General features: G+C 41.2%; 1 protein-coding gene across 1 annotated transcript; it reads left to right on the forward strand.

Annotated features, from left to right (window-relative positions):
- Nucleotides 1-2419: 2419 nt before the first annotated feature.
- LOC103072747 (histone demethylase UTY-like) lies at nt 2420-8834 on the forward strand. The gene is given in 4 exon segments (XM_082930998.1): nt 2420-2428; nt 8442-8514; nt 8517-8605; nt 8607-8834. Coding segments are annotated over 4 exon segments (399 nt in total).
- The last annotated feature ends 5887 nt before the right edge of the window (nt 8835-14721 follow it).

The following is a 14721-nucleotide window of genomic DNA, read 5'->3' on the forward strand; positions in this document are numbered from 1 at the left end:
AAAGAGTGACATGTGATTTAGTAAGTGGCAAATATATAAAAGACAGAGAAGGTTGTGGGCTGCCATAGCTGGGAAAAGCGTTGTGGAGGAATGGGGTTACCTCTGGGTGTTGAAGGCTGAAGAGTCAGGTTGGGATGGACAGAGAGAACAGAGGAAGGTGTTTCAAGCTGTGGGTCACAGAATAAGCAAAGACCAAATGGCAGGAAGGAGCATAGTATGATTTTGAGGTCGGTGAGTTTACTAGGTGTCGCAGCTTCAGATTGTGAAACGTTTGGAACGCTGGACTGAGGATTCTTGTTTTTGTGCTTTTAACTTTTTCTGTAGAAAAGTAATGATTGTTTGGCTGCTGCCCTTTTCAAATTCTCTCAAAGCGCTAATCTTTACTGATGTTATCATGTGAGTCAGATTCACTCTTGCATTGAAGCTTTGAAGCTGTGAGAAATTGCCTATACTTGTAAACAGAGGTAAATAGTCAAACATTAGAATATAAAAGGACAGGTGGAAACAGATTAGAAAACAAAAATTTAGTGTACACTCCATAGGCTATATTTTCAGATGCTTGTGTCTGGTAAACCTCAGAGTCTTTAAGTTTGAACCCTGATCTTAGAACTCTTTATCTTAGAATGCCACACCTTCAAATTAGTGGGGGGTTTTCCACAGAACTAAAAGTAAACTAGGTTAATTCTGCCATTTCGACTTCCCTTTGGCTTTCCATTCACTATTTTTATAAAACACAATAACACTTTACTGATTTGAGAAGAGATATTGAACTTTCATGAGAACTTATATATAGGGCTAGTCTGACCAGGGTCTTCTGTTTCTTTAGCTAGAACAACATGGAAAGGCAAGTTACCAGAAAGCTTCTACTTGAGATGTAATCAGAATAAAGGTAATTTTTTGACTAGACAAATATCTGGTGACATCAGGTTATGTGTTCCCAATGTGTCCATCTCCAAAAGGGTCTTTCATCACTTATTTCAATCAGGGTCCTGGTGGGAAAGAGATGGAACACTCAGAAGTTTCACTGAAGAGACTTTACCAAAGGGACTCTTTACAGGGGTGTGGGCAGAGTTAAGGGAACTAACAAACATGACGAAGCACCTAGGGAAGTAGCATATTTGGGATGCTGTTACTGTTCCTCAGCCTGAAGGGACAGGGAGAGTGAGTGGCATTAGAAAACCCAGCACGAGTTGTAGCCATGGAGAGGGGCAACCAACAGGTGCTGTGGCCCTAAGCAGAGGAATGAACCACTGCCAAAACCTTGCCAGTCAGGGAAGGTGCAGACAGAACAAATACCCTGGTCTCTCTCTTCTCACCCTCTAGTCTCATTCAGTTGGTGGAATCCAACTGGAAGCCAGAAGGCAAGAGAGCCTAGATGATGTAGCCAAAGTGGTCAGCCTCTTACAGCAAGAAAGAGAAAAGTTAAGAATAGATCTGGAGAGAAAAAAGAGAATGACCAACACCCTACTTTTTCAACACTTTGATTCAATTAAAAATCTGAAAAAATTATTTTTGTTATTAAGCCACTGATGGGTTTAGAACTGGGCTCAATAAGTAGAACGCACTGGGGAATAATCCAAATGAATGGCAGGTGGAAGCCAAAATACCATGTTTGTGACTGGTCAGGTTAGGTTGACGGGATCAGCTTGGTGGGAAGACCTATGAATCCACAGCTGAGCCCAAAATTCGTCAGTCTTCTCCACCCTGTCTCAGATGGCACCAAACCATGTGGGAGAGAAAGCAGAAATGTATGCTTTCTGTGGGCAGTTTGCCTCCCTTCCTCAAAGGAAGATGGGGAACAAAGGGGCAGGCCCACCCACCGGGGAAAGCTGGAAGTGTAAAGCCCAGTGTATGGCCTCTGAGGGCGGCTCATGCCCAGGAGGAAAATGGATGAGGCTGGACCACTTGTGCCTGGTTACTCTTCTCAGACTTACCAGGCAGAGAGGTCTCTCCACTGCCTTGGAGCAGAGTGAAGGAAGGGCATTGGAGGGGACTGCCTTTTCTCCACCACAGTTTTTCATTCACTGACTTATTCAACTTAGATGCTTTCAGGAGTTAGGCCTCCTACAGATGCAGGGAATGCAACGATGAAGAGGATACGATTTATCCCTAGATGGTAATAATAAGAACTGCTAATGGTTACTGAGGATGCTCCTTAAGGCAGGATGTATTTTTCATTCCTTTCTCATGAAATATTCACAGCCGCCATATCAGACAGATACTATTACTAACTTTATTTTACAATTTGAAGAAACTGAGGCTTAGCAAAGTTAAGGGACTTGCTTAAAATCACCGATTAGTTAGGGGCAGAGCTAGGATTTAAATCCTACAGTCTGGCTCCAGAGCTAGTGTTCCTAACTCCATCCCATGTCACAGGTCAGTGCTGGAAACAGGCTTGTGAACAAATAATTACGGTGTAATGAATGAGGTGAGTGCGAATGGAGGGCTGTACAACGTGCGGAGGGAGAGAGGAAGGGCTGACTACACAGGTCTATGTGTACGACATTTGTGCGATTTCCCTTGTCCGTTGCCAGAAAGGAACATAGTGGTGTCTTTATTGTTACTATACACAAAGTCAGATACAGAGCTCAATTCATGCTGCCCTGCTGTCCCTCCCAAGCATAACAGCACTTAAAATAATTTCTTCCTGACATCTTGGACCCCTTCCAAGAGTTCTGTTCCAGCTTTTGGATAAGGCAGAAACAGGAAGAGGATTTCCTAATGTTCCCTGACTAGAGACCTAAGTTGGAATTCGGAATCATTTTGTGATTAAAATCATTGTTAAGATTCTGTTGTCCTATAATATGTATATGTGTGTGTCAACTATATTATATAACAGCCGTGATACATGTGCTACAAAAATATCACTAAAATCAGCTGTGAGATTGGTGAAATTCCTATACTTCTCTCTATATAGGTCTTATGTCAAATGAAGTTGATTTTCTCTTTATAAAGTGGAATTCTCTCAAACATTTACTTTTGCTATGAATTTATCATAATTTAGTAGTCATATATCACAATGTCTGCTAATAATGGAAGACAAATCTACTTTTCTGTTTCATACCTCTGGGTAGAAATTTTTTCAACTTGGCCCCCTTTGGTGAATCATCTCACAGCTCTTTTTTTTTTTTTTTTTTTTTTTTGTGGTATGCGGGCCTCTCACTGTTGTGGCCTCTCCTGTTGCGGAGCACAGGCTCCGGACGTGCAGGCTCAGCGGCCACGGCTCACGGGCCCAGCTGCTCCGCGGCACGTGGGGTCTTCCCGGACCGGGGCACGAACCCGTGTCCCCTGCATTGGCAGGCGGACTCTCAACCACTGTGCCACCAGGAAAGCCCTCACAGCTCATCTTTGACATACTGAACATCTATCTATACCTTTAGTTTTTATATCACTCGATCCTAGAGGAGGTTTCATGAGGTTTGTATGACCAGACTGGATACTGTAAACAGGTGCTGCCTGCTGCCGCCAAGTGATGGCCTATTCATGCCAGGATATTAAGCACATCCTGCAGTTCAGTGTAAACACCAGGTGGGATTCTAATCCACTCAGCACAGAGTCCCTTACTCTTTCCTCCTGAATGAATGAAAATCTCTGGAAAGTCCCTGCTCAGAAATTCTCTAAAACTTTTGAAGTCAGTGAGTCTCACTCTAAAAGGACCCAAAAAGAGGGCTGGATCCATGACTCCCATGCCTCCCCTATTCACGGCATATTTCTTGGAGTGACCTCAGAAACACACAGGAAAGTTCCAAGTTAACATGTAGCCCTCTTTTTTTGTACTAGGTTATACAGGGTTTCAGGGTTTCAAGGTTGGAGAAATCCTCCCTCCTTTCCAAAGGTGAAATTGCCTGGGAGTTTTGCACTCCTGACTCATTACTAGTTTTTTCTCCTTTTAGGACTACAGAGAAGACAAAGTGAGACAAGCTAAACCTTACAACAATGGGATAAGCTCTGGTCTTAAAGCAGGGTCTTTGGTCTGTAGAATAAATGGTGGCACTACTTAGACCCACCCAGATCCATCATCAAGGAAGTTTCCCAGGAGGAGGTACAGCCTAGCTTACTGATTGGCCAGATGTCAGCACACAAAGGTGCATGGACACTGTAGCTCTCTTCTCATGGCCTTTTCTTCCTTAAGCATACCAGGTTATCATACAGGCATAGGTGGTCTGATAAATGGAATAATTTTGGAGGGGGGCACAGTGCAATAGCTTTGAAGGAAAAGAGGCTAGGTCTTCTGATAACTTATCCATTGTCAAAGGAATAATCTGAAAATTGACCATTGTGGCAAACCACTGGCTGTCTCCCAATATTGATTCTCCCCCTTTTTTTCTATGGTAACAGAATCCCCAATATGTAGCTGGGAACAACCTTGAAGTTCTGTTGGTCATATGACTAAGTTTTGGCTAATGGAATATAAGCAGAAGTGATGCCATTTCTGAGTCGTGTCCTTAAAGGAAGGGGCAGGCCATCCTTTTCTCCATCTTACCCTCCAATTGGCTGGAATGTGAGTGTAAAGGTGATCCATCTTAGATCATGTGGGTCCAAGAATGGCAAAGTTACATGATAGAAGACACCTGGGTCTCTGAGCCTCGAGCCGCCACACCAGACCTGGGCTACTTACCCCCAGACTGTTTGATGAGAAAGGAAAAACCACCTATTGTGTTTAAACCCTTATTATCTTGGGTCTCAGGACTATCCTAAGTTGATGACTTTGGATTTCAATAGAATAGAGTCTTTTAGTTGAGAACATTGCCTTGTTAATTTAACTCATCTGTTTCAACAGGTAGCCTTCCTTTTCTCAGAGCTCTGTAGCTTCCAGTTAGGGTGCTGCCTTTTGGGGGGTTACACAGAGAAAGAAAGGGCTGTGAAGTTAGGCCTCAGGTCGAATAGGGAGTGGAGATAGAGACTTTTCACTTAGACCCAAAAATCCTGTTTGATCCTGTTGTTAGGACATCTATGAAATTTCCATATTCTATCCCAGGAAAAGAAATTTAATTTTTCTTTGATGCCACATTCTTCTTTAGCCAGCAATACAAGAAAACCACTGTTTGTTGTGGCTTTTTGGCAGAACTCTGAAGTGTGGCCTGGATCTGGGAACCCACAATCCAAGAATAAGGCACCATTTACATACAAAATTGTTGAATTTGGGTAGAAACTAATTCCAGCTCTGCTTGTGAAGCCACTGCCTTGCAGGGTTAAAAAAAGAGCTTATTTTTAAAGTAAGTGTGTTTCACTGTTTACTGGTGACTACCAAAATAATTATTTCCTGTGTGGGTCACAGGGAGTGAGGTAATCCCAAGGAAAATGTTCCATTGTGCTTACTGGGCTGGGCAGTGCAGCAGCTCCAGACATTCCCTTAAAGGAAAGGTAACCGTGCTGAATGATAAAGTCTGATTCATATGCCCCTTGGAGGGAGATCCATTTTCTGCTTGTTACTTTCAGGATCTTATGAGAGATGGCAAATGTGACCATACACATACACATACACATACACATACACATAGAGTAGCATGTCTGTGGGTGCCCTTATCATGTTGGTTCATTAAATAGTTTTATAGATGTTTTAGAAGGAGAATGTCTTTAGGAGCCAAGATAATGCTCTCTGCCCCTAACAATGTAAAAGAAGAAACTTACCTTGTACAAGTTGTTATTGGTTTACTTGAGCCACTTGAGGGCATGCTTCATTTGCCTTTGTCTTCCCAGCCCATACTAATGGGCCCATCACTGAATGCAATGCTCATTAACCATCTGTGGATGAAAGTATAGCTTGTAAAGGAAGTGAATTCCAGGGAGGGGACTACTACTACAAAACTGATTTCCTTGGTACCATGACAATGAGATGAGAGAGTCTGCCAGAAGGTATGTCTGGCCAGCCAAGATTGGAGCAGCCCTGAGCTATCAAACTCCATGGTTCCAGTGGTTAAACAGTTCTGTGCTTCCAAACTCCATCTTCCCTGGAGTGATAGGCATAGAATTTTCCACACAAATGTGTTACATACTGGCACAGCAAGTAGAGTGAACTGTAGCAGCTGGATCAACAGGGGACAGACAATCAAACGAAGCCAAATGGGATACTACTTGTGGTCCTAAAGCAGAGGAATGCTTTTTTTTTTTTTTTTTTTTTTTGTGGTATGCGGGCCTCTCACTGTTGTGGCCTCTCCCGTTGCGGAGCACAGGCTCCGGACACACAGGCTCAGCGGCCATGGCTCACGGGCCCAGCCGCTCCGCGGCATGTGGGATCTTCCCAGACCGGGGCACGAACCCGCGTCCCCTGCATCGGCAGGCGGACTCTCATCCACTGCGCCACCAGGGAAGCCCAGGAATGCTTTTTAACATATACTACCTGATAACTTCACCCTGCCGAACCTTCCATTGCTGCTCTGGTTTAAGAGTATAATATGTATGTTACAGATTACAGAGCTGCATATCATAAAAGGCAATGTTCACCACTGATTAATCCACTCACCCAATTTTTATTGAGTGCCTGCTATGTGTTAGGCATTGTATTGGTGCTGGGGTTTGGAGGTGAACAAGCCAGATGTGGTCCCTGCCCTTAAGGTTTTAGCCTCTAATAGAAGAGATAGACAAAAAACACACACCAATAATAGAGAAAAATTACAAATTGTGGCAATTTAAGAAAAACAAACTGGATTTTGAGGTAGGGAATAAAAGAAGTACCCAATTTACATAAAGTGCTCGGAAATGACTATCAATGCGAGGAGCAAACCCTGGGAAGAGTGTGAAGGGGAAGAACTTTCCAGGCAGAGGAAAGAGTTCATATTAAGGAACTGACACCTAAAAGAAATTGGTGTTTCAGAGGATAAAAAAAAACAATGCTCATGGGTTTGCAGCAGAGTGAGTGACAGGGAGAGGCTGCCCTAACTGGCAGAAGTCCTCCAAGGATTTTTTTATCTACTGTCAAGGAGTATTTGCAGGGCAGTCAGGGGGCTTGACATCATTATCCAGAGGAAGACGTCTGAGCTTGAGTGTGTTCCTTCCACTACATGTTCAAAGTCTTGTCTCAGCAACTATATGTCCCATTCTGTCGAGTAATGATGAGCAAAATGGAAAGTTGGAATTCATCTGAAATGTAGGAGAAAAGCAAGTGCAGGTGGAACTGTAGAGCTTAGCATTGTCACCCAAGTATCAGGCTAAAATGAGCAAACCATGGTTGGGAGTGGCCATTCACACCTGGTCAGTGTTTGGAAGTGGAGGCTAAAGAGAATACTGACATTCAGGTCTACACTGTTATGTACACTTTCTGCTCCTTGATATTCCAGGATATAGACTTGTGGGAAGTGTCTTTTATAGGTGTCATTAATATGCTGTCAGATTCCAGTAATGAGATTATAGGGCATGCAGTGCTGTGTGTGTGTGTGTATGTGTGATCCATGTGTAGATTGATGAGATGCTGACAGCAGCCAGATGTACTGACTTAAGCAGGGGTTCTTTTTCTTTTTTTGCGGTACGCGGGCCTCTCACTGCTGTGGCCTCTCCCGTTGCGGAGCACAGGCTCCGGACGCGCAGGCTCAGTGGCCATGGCTCACGGGCCCAGCCGCTCCGCGGCATGTGGGATCTTCCTGGATCGGGGCACGAACCCGTGTCCCCTGCATTGGCAGGCGGACTCTCAACCACTGCCCCACCAGGGAAGCCCAAGCAGGGGTTCTTGACCAGGGGTCTGATGTAACCTTGGGCAGGAAAAAAATTACATCTTTATTTTCATTAACCTCTCTAACTGAAATATAGCATTTTGGCAATGTATTTAGGCAACAAAACACAGTAATTTTAGCAGTACTGGTGACTTTGCCATCAATAGAAATTACAGATATTTTCATAACACATAGTTGTTGCAGGTGTCTCAAAATATCACTTATGCTAATCACTACTTCAAAATTACAGTAGTTACCACACCATAGCTAGATCTTGTCATTTGATGTATTAATAAAGCAAATTTTTATGATATCACATTTTAAATAATATTTAAAAACTGCATTTCAATCCATCTGGTTTTCTTTGCAATCCTATGTGGGCTTTTTTTTTTTTTGCATTTCAGAATAAGGTTGTGAGAAGGGGCTTTTAGGCTCCCAGACTGCCAAAGGGGTCCCTGACACAAAAGAGATTAAGAATTGCCAGACTGAAGATGGTGTTTTGGGAACCTCAGCCCACCTTCTTCTCAGTCTGCTGGTTTTCCGAATAAGGTTGTATTCCTTGCCTCATCTCCCAATTTATTGGCCTGTAACAAATTTGGCTTAGCCAGTCAGGAACCTCGTTGCTTGTGGCTAGCTGGCCCCAGTCAGGTGATATTGGGGCAAGGCCCTAGCAGCTGCCGGGACCATTTGTACTGAGGATCTTCCCTTCAAAATTCCCTGAAGCATCACTGACTACCCCAGCACTTGGCAGTTGGAGCAAGGAATCGACAAACTTCTGCAAGTTGATGGACTCAGTTTTGGAGGGCTGTTCGCTGCTATGAATCTTTAATCTTAAAAGCTGAAGGAAAAGTGGAGTCTGAATTCTTTTGTCAGGTCGCTTCAACCTCTTATTGGAAGATTATCCAAAAGCATTATCTGCTTATCAGAGATACTACAGTTTATAGGCTGACTATTGGAAGGGCAATTAAAGCATTTCAAGAGTTGCTTTATGTTGATCACAGCTTTTGTCGTGCCAAGGAATTTCATTTATGACTTGGGCTTATGTTCAAAGTGAACACAGACTATGAATCTAGTTTAAAGCATTTTCAGTTAGCTTTGATTGACTCTAAGCCCTGTACTTTGTACAGTGTTGAAATTCAGTTTCATATTGCCCACTTGTATGAAACCCAGAGTGAAAATAAATATTAAAACTCAAGCTGCCATGGACACCCGCCTCTCAAGTGCCAGCGCAGCCCGGAGACTCTGTCCCTCCAAGTTCACCTGCGGTCGCACAAGCTTGAACGCATCCCGCAGTTGGTGGACAGCCAGTTGCCGTGTGGCTGACAGGGTCTTGGTGCTCTGGCCGGGTGTCAGGCCTGAGCCTCTGAGGTGGGAGAGCCGAGTTCAGGACATTGGTCCACCAGAGACCTACAGGTCCCACGTAATATCAAATGGTGAAAGCTCTCCCAGAGATCTCCATCTCAATGCTAAGACCCAGCTCAACTCAATGATCAGCAAACTACAGTGCTGGACACCCTATGCCAAACAACTAGCAAGACAGGAACACAACCCCACCCATTAGCAAGAGGCTGCCTAAAATCATAATAAGTTCACAAACACACCACCGGACATGGTCCTGCCCACCAGAAAGATAGGATCCAGTCTCATCCACCAGAACACAGGCACCCGTCCCCTCCACCAGGAAGCCTACACAACCCACTAAACCAACCTTACCCACTGGGAGCAGACACCAAACACAATGGGAACTACGAACCTGCAGCCTGTGAAAAGGAGACCCCAAAGACAGTAAGTTAAGCAAAATGAGAAGACAGAGAAACACACAGCAGACGAAGGAGCAAGGTAAAAAACCCATCAGACTAAACAAATGAAGAGGAAATAGGCAGTCCACCTGAAAAAGAATTCAGAGGAATGATAGTAAAGATGATCCAAAATCTTGGAAATAGAATGGAGAAAATACAAGAAACATTTAACAAGGACCTAGAAGAAGTAAAGAGCAAACAAAAATGATGAACAGCACAATAAATGAAATTAAAAATTCTCCAGAAGGAATCAGTAGCAGAATAACTGAGGCAGAAGAATGGATAAAGTGACCTGGAAGATAAAACAGTGGAAATAACTACCGTAGAGCAGAATAAAGAAAAAAGAATGAAAAGAATTGAGGATAGTCTCAGGGACCTCTGGGACAACATTAAACGCACCAACATTTGAATTATAGGGGTCCCAGAAGAAGAGAAAAAAAAAAGGGACTGAGAAAATATTTGAAGAGATTATAGTTGAAAACTTCCCTAACATGAGAAAGGAAATAGTCAACCAAGTCCAGGAAGCAGAGAGATTCCTATACAGGATAAATCCAAGGAGAAACATGCTAAGACACATATTAATCAAACTATCAAAAATTAAATATGAAGAAAAAATATTAAAAGCAGCAAGGGAAAAGCAACAATTAACATACAAGGGAATCCCCATAAGGTTAACAGCTGATCTTTCAGCAGAAACTTTGCAAGCCAGAAGGGAGTGGCAGGACATATTTAAAGTGATGAAAGGGAAAAACCTACACCCAAGATTACTCTACCCAGCAAGGATCTCATTCAGATTTGATGGAGAAATTAAAATCTTTACAGACAAGCAAAATCTAAGAGAATTGAGCACCACCAAACGAGCTCTACAACAAATGCTAAAGGAACTTCTCTAGGCAGGACACACAAGAGAAGGAAAAGACTTACAATAACATACACAAAACAATTAAGAAAATGGTAATAGGAACATACATATCAATAAATATCTTAAGTGTAAATGGATTAAATGCTCAAACCAAAAGACATAGCCTGGCTGAATGGATATAAAAATGAGACCTTTATATATGCTGTCTACAAGAGACCCACTTCAGACCTAGGGACACATACAGACTGAAAGTGAGAGGATGGAAAAAGATACTGCATGCAAATGGAAATCAAAAGAAAGATGGAGTAGCAATTCTCATATCAGACAAAATAGACTTTAAAATAAAGACTATTACAAGAGACAAAGAAGGACACTATATAATGATCAAGGGATCAATCCAAGAAGAAGATATAACAACTATAAATAATTATGCACCCAACATAGGAGCACCTCAATATATAAGGCAAATGCTAAAAGCCATTAAAGGGGAAATTGACAGTAACACAATCATAGTAGGGGACTTTAACACCCCACTTTCACCGATAGACAGATCATCGAAAATGAAATTAAATAAGGAAACACAAGCTTTAAATGATACATTAAACAAGATGGACTTAATTGATATTTTTAGAGCATTCCTTCCAAAAACAGCATATTACGCTTTCTTCTCAAGTGCTCATGGAACTTCCTCCAGGATCAATCATATCTTAGGTCACAAATCAAGCCTTGGTAAATTTAAGAAAATTGAGATCGTATCAAGTATGATCTTTTCTGACCATAACACTGTGAGACTAGATATCAATTACAGGAAAAAATCTGTAAAAAATAAAAACGCATGGAGGCTAAACAATACTCGACTAAATAACAAAGAGATCACTGAAGAAATCAAAGAGGAAATCAAAAAATACCTAGAAAATGACAATGAAAACACGACAACCCAAAACCTATGGGATGCAGCAAAAGCAGTTCTAAGAGGGAAGTTTATAGCAATACAATCCTACCTCAAGAAACAAGAAACATCTCAAATAAACAGCCTAACCTTACACCTAAAGCAATTAGAGAGAGGAACAAAAAACCCCCAAAGTTAGCAGAAGGAAAGAAATCATAAAGATCAGATCGGTAATAAATGAAAAAGAAATGAAGGAAATGATAAAAAAAGATCAATAAATCTAAACGCTGGTTCTTTGAGAAGATAAAATTGATAAACCATTAGCAAGAATCATCAAGAAAAAAAGGGAAAAGACTCAAATCAATAGAATTAGAAATGTAAAAGAGAAGTAACAACTGACACTGCAGAAATACAAAGGCTCATGAGAGATTACTACAAGCAATAAAATGGACAACCTGGAAGAAATGGACAAACTCTTAGAAAACACAACCTTCCGAGACTGAACCAGGAAGAAATAGAAAATATAAACAGACCACTCACAAGCACTGAAATTGAGATGGTGACTAAATATCTTCCAACAAACAAAAGCCCAGGATCAGATGGCTTCACAGGCTAATTCTATCCAACATTTAGAGGACAGCTAACACCTATCCTCCTCAAACTCTTCCAAAGTACAACAGAGGGAGGAACACTCCCAAACTCATTTTATGAGGCCACCATCACCCTGATACCAAAACCAGACAAAGATGCCACAAAAAAAGAAAACTACAGGCCAATATCACTGATGAACATAGATGCAAAAATACTAGCAAACAGAATCCAACAGCACATTAAAAGGATCATACACCATGATCGGCTGGGGTTTATCCCAGGAATGCAAGGATTCTGCAATATATGGAAATCAATCAATGTGATAAACCACATTGATAAATGTGATAAACCATAAACAAATTGAAGGAGAAAAACCAAATGATAATCTCAATAGATGCAGAAAAAGCTTTTGACAAAAGTCAACACCCATTTATGATAAAAAAAACCCTCCATAAAGTAGGCATAGAGGGAAGTTACCTCAACATAATAAAGGCCATATGTGACAAACCCACAGCCAACATCGTTCTCAATGGTGAAAAACTGAAACCATTTCCACTAAGATCAGGAACAAGAAAAAGTTGCCCACTCTCACCAGTATTTTTCAACATAGTTTTGGAAGGTTTAACCACAGCAATCAGAGAAGAAAAAGAAATAAAAGGAATCCAAATCAGGAAAGAAGAAGTAAAATTGTCACTGTCTGCAGATGACATGATACTCTACATAGGGAATCCTAAAGATGCTATTAGAAAACTACTAGAGCTAATCAATGAATTTGGTAAAGCAGCAGGATACAAAATTAATGCACAGAAGTCTCTTGCACTCCTATGCACTAATGAGGAAAAATCTGAAAGAGAAATTAAGGAAACACTCTCATTTACCATTGCAACAAAAAGGAATAAAATACCTAGGAATAAACCTACCTAAAGAGACAAAAGACCTGTATGCAGAAAACTATAAGACACTGATGAAAGAAATTAAAGATGATACAAACAGATACAGAGATATACCATGTTCTTGGATAGGAAGAAGCAACATTGTGAAAATGACTATACTACCCAAGGCAATCTACAGATTCATTGCAATCCCTATCAAACTACCAATGGTATTTTTCATAGAACTAGAACAAAAAATTTCACAATTTGTATGGAAACACAAAAGACCCCAAAAAGCAGAAGCAATCTTGAGAAAGAAAAACGGAGCTGGAGGAATCAGGCTCCCGGACTTCAGACTATACTAAAAAGCTACAGTAATCAAGACAGTATGGTACTGGCACAAAAACAGAAATATAGATCAATGGAACAGGATGGAAAGCCCAGAGATAAACCTACACACATATGGTCACCTTATTTTTGATAAAGGAGGCAAGAATATACAATGGAGACAACACAGCCTCTTCAGTAAGCAGTGCTGGGAAAACTGGACAGTTGCGTGTAAAAGAATGAAATTAGAGCACTCCCTAACAGCATACACAAAAATAAACTCAAAATGAATTAAAGACCTAAACATAAGGCCAAATACTGTAAAATTCTTAGAGGGAAACATAGGCAGAACACTCTATGACATAAATCACAGCAAGATCCTTTCTGACCCACCTCCTAGAGAAATGGAAATAAAAACAAAAATAAACAAATGGGACCTAATGAAACTTCAAAGCTTTTGCACAGCAAAGGAAACCATAAACAAGACGAAAAGACAACCCTCAGAATGGGAGAAAATATTTGCAAACGAAACAACTGACAAAGGATTAATCTCCAAAATATACAAGCAGCTCATGCAGCTCAATATCAAAAAAACAAATCACCCAATCCAAAAATGGGCAGAAGACCTAAATAGACATTTCTCCAAAGAAGATATACAGATTGCCAACAAACACATGAAAAGGTGCTCAACATCACTAATCATTAGAGAAATGCAAATCAAAACTACAATGAGGTATCACCTCACACTGGTCATAATGGCCATCCTCAAAAAATCTAGAAACAATAAATGCTGGAGAGAGTGTGGAGGAAAGGGAACCCTCTTGCACTGTTGGTGGGAATGTAAATTGGTACAGCCACTATAGAGAACAGTATGGAGGGTCCTTAAAAAACTAAAAATAGAGCTACCATACGACACAGCAATCCCACTATTGGGCATATACCCTGAGAAAACCATAATTCTAGAAGAGTCATGTACCACAATGTTCATTGCAGCTCTATTTACAATAGCCAGGACATGGAAGCAACCTAAGTGTCCATCAACAGATGAATGGATAAAGATGTGGCACATATATACAACAGAATATTACTCAGCCATAAAAAGAAACGAAATTGAGTTATTAGTAGTGAGGTGAATGGAGTTAGAGACTCATACAGAATGAAGTAAGTCAGAAAGAGAAAAACAAATACCGTATACTAACACATATATATGGTATCTAAAAAAAAAAAAAAAGGTCATGAAGAACCTCGGGGCAGGACAGGAATAAAGGCGCAGACATAGAGACTGGACTTGAGGACACAGGCAGAGGGAAGGGTAAGCTGGGATGAAGTGAGAGAGTGGCATGGACATATATACACTACCAAATGTAAAATAGATAGCTAGTGGGAAGCAACCGCATAGCACAGGGATATCAGCTCAGGCTTTGAGTCCACCTAGAGGGGTGGGGTAGGGAGGGTGGGAGGGAGATGCAAGAGGGAGGAGATATGTGGATGTATGTATACGTATAGCTGGTTCACTTTGTTATACAGCAGAAACTAGCACCATAGTAAAGCAATTATACTCCAATAAAGATGTTAAAAAATATATATTAAAACTAAAAAAAAAAGAATTTCCAGACTTATTATATACAGTCTTGTCAGTTGGACTATGTAACAGGAATGTTGGGGACAAAAAAGCTGCACATCCACTTTCATATGAGGCCATTTTTCTTTTTGGACCGAGTAGAAAAGGGAAAGA

The sequence above is a fragment of the Lipotes vexillifer genome, unplaced genomic scaffold (genome assembly GCF_000442215.2).
Source record: "Lipotes vexillifer unplaced genomic scaffold, Lipotes_vexillifer_v1.1 scaffold313, whole genome shotgun sequence".
Lineage (NCBI taxonomy): Eukaryota > Metazoa > Chordata > Mammalia > Artiodactyla > Lipotidae > Lipotes > Lipotes vexillifer.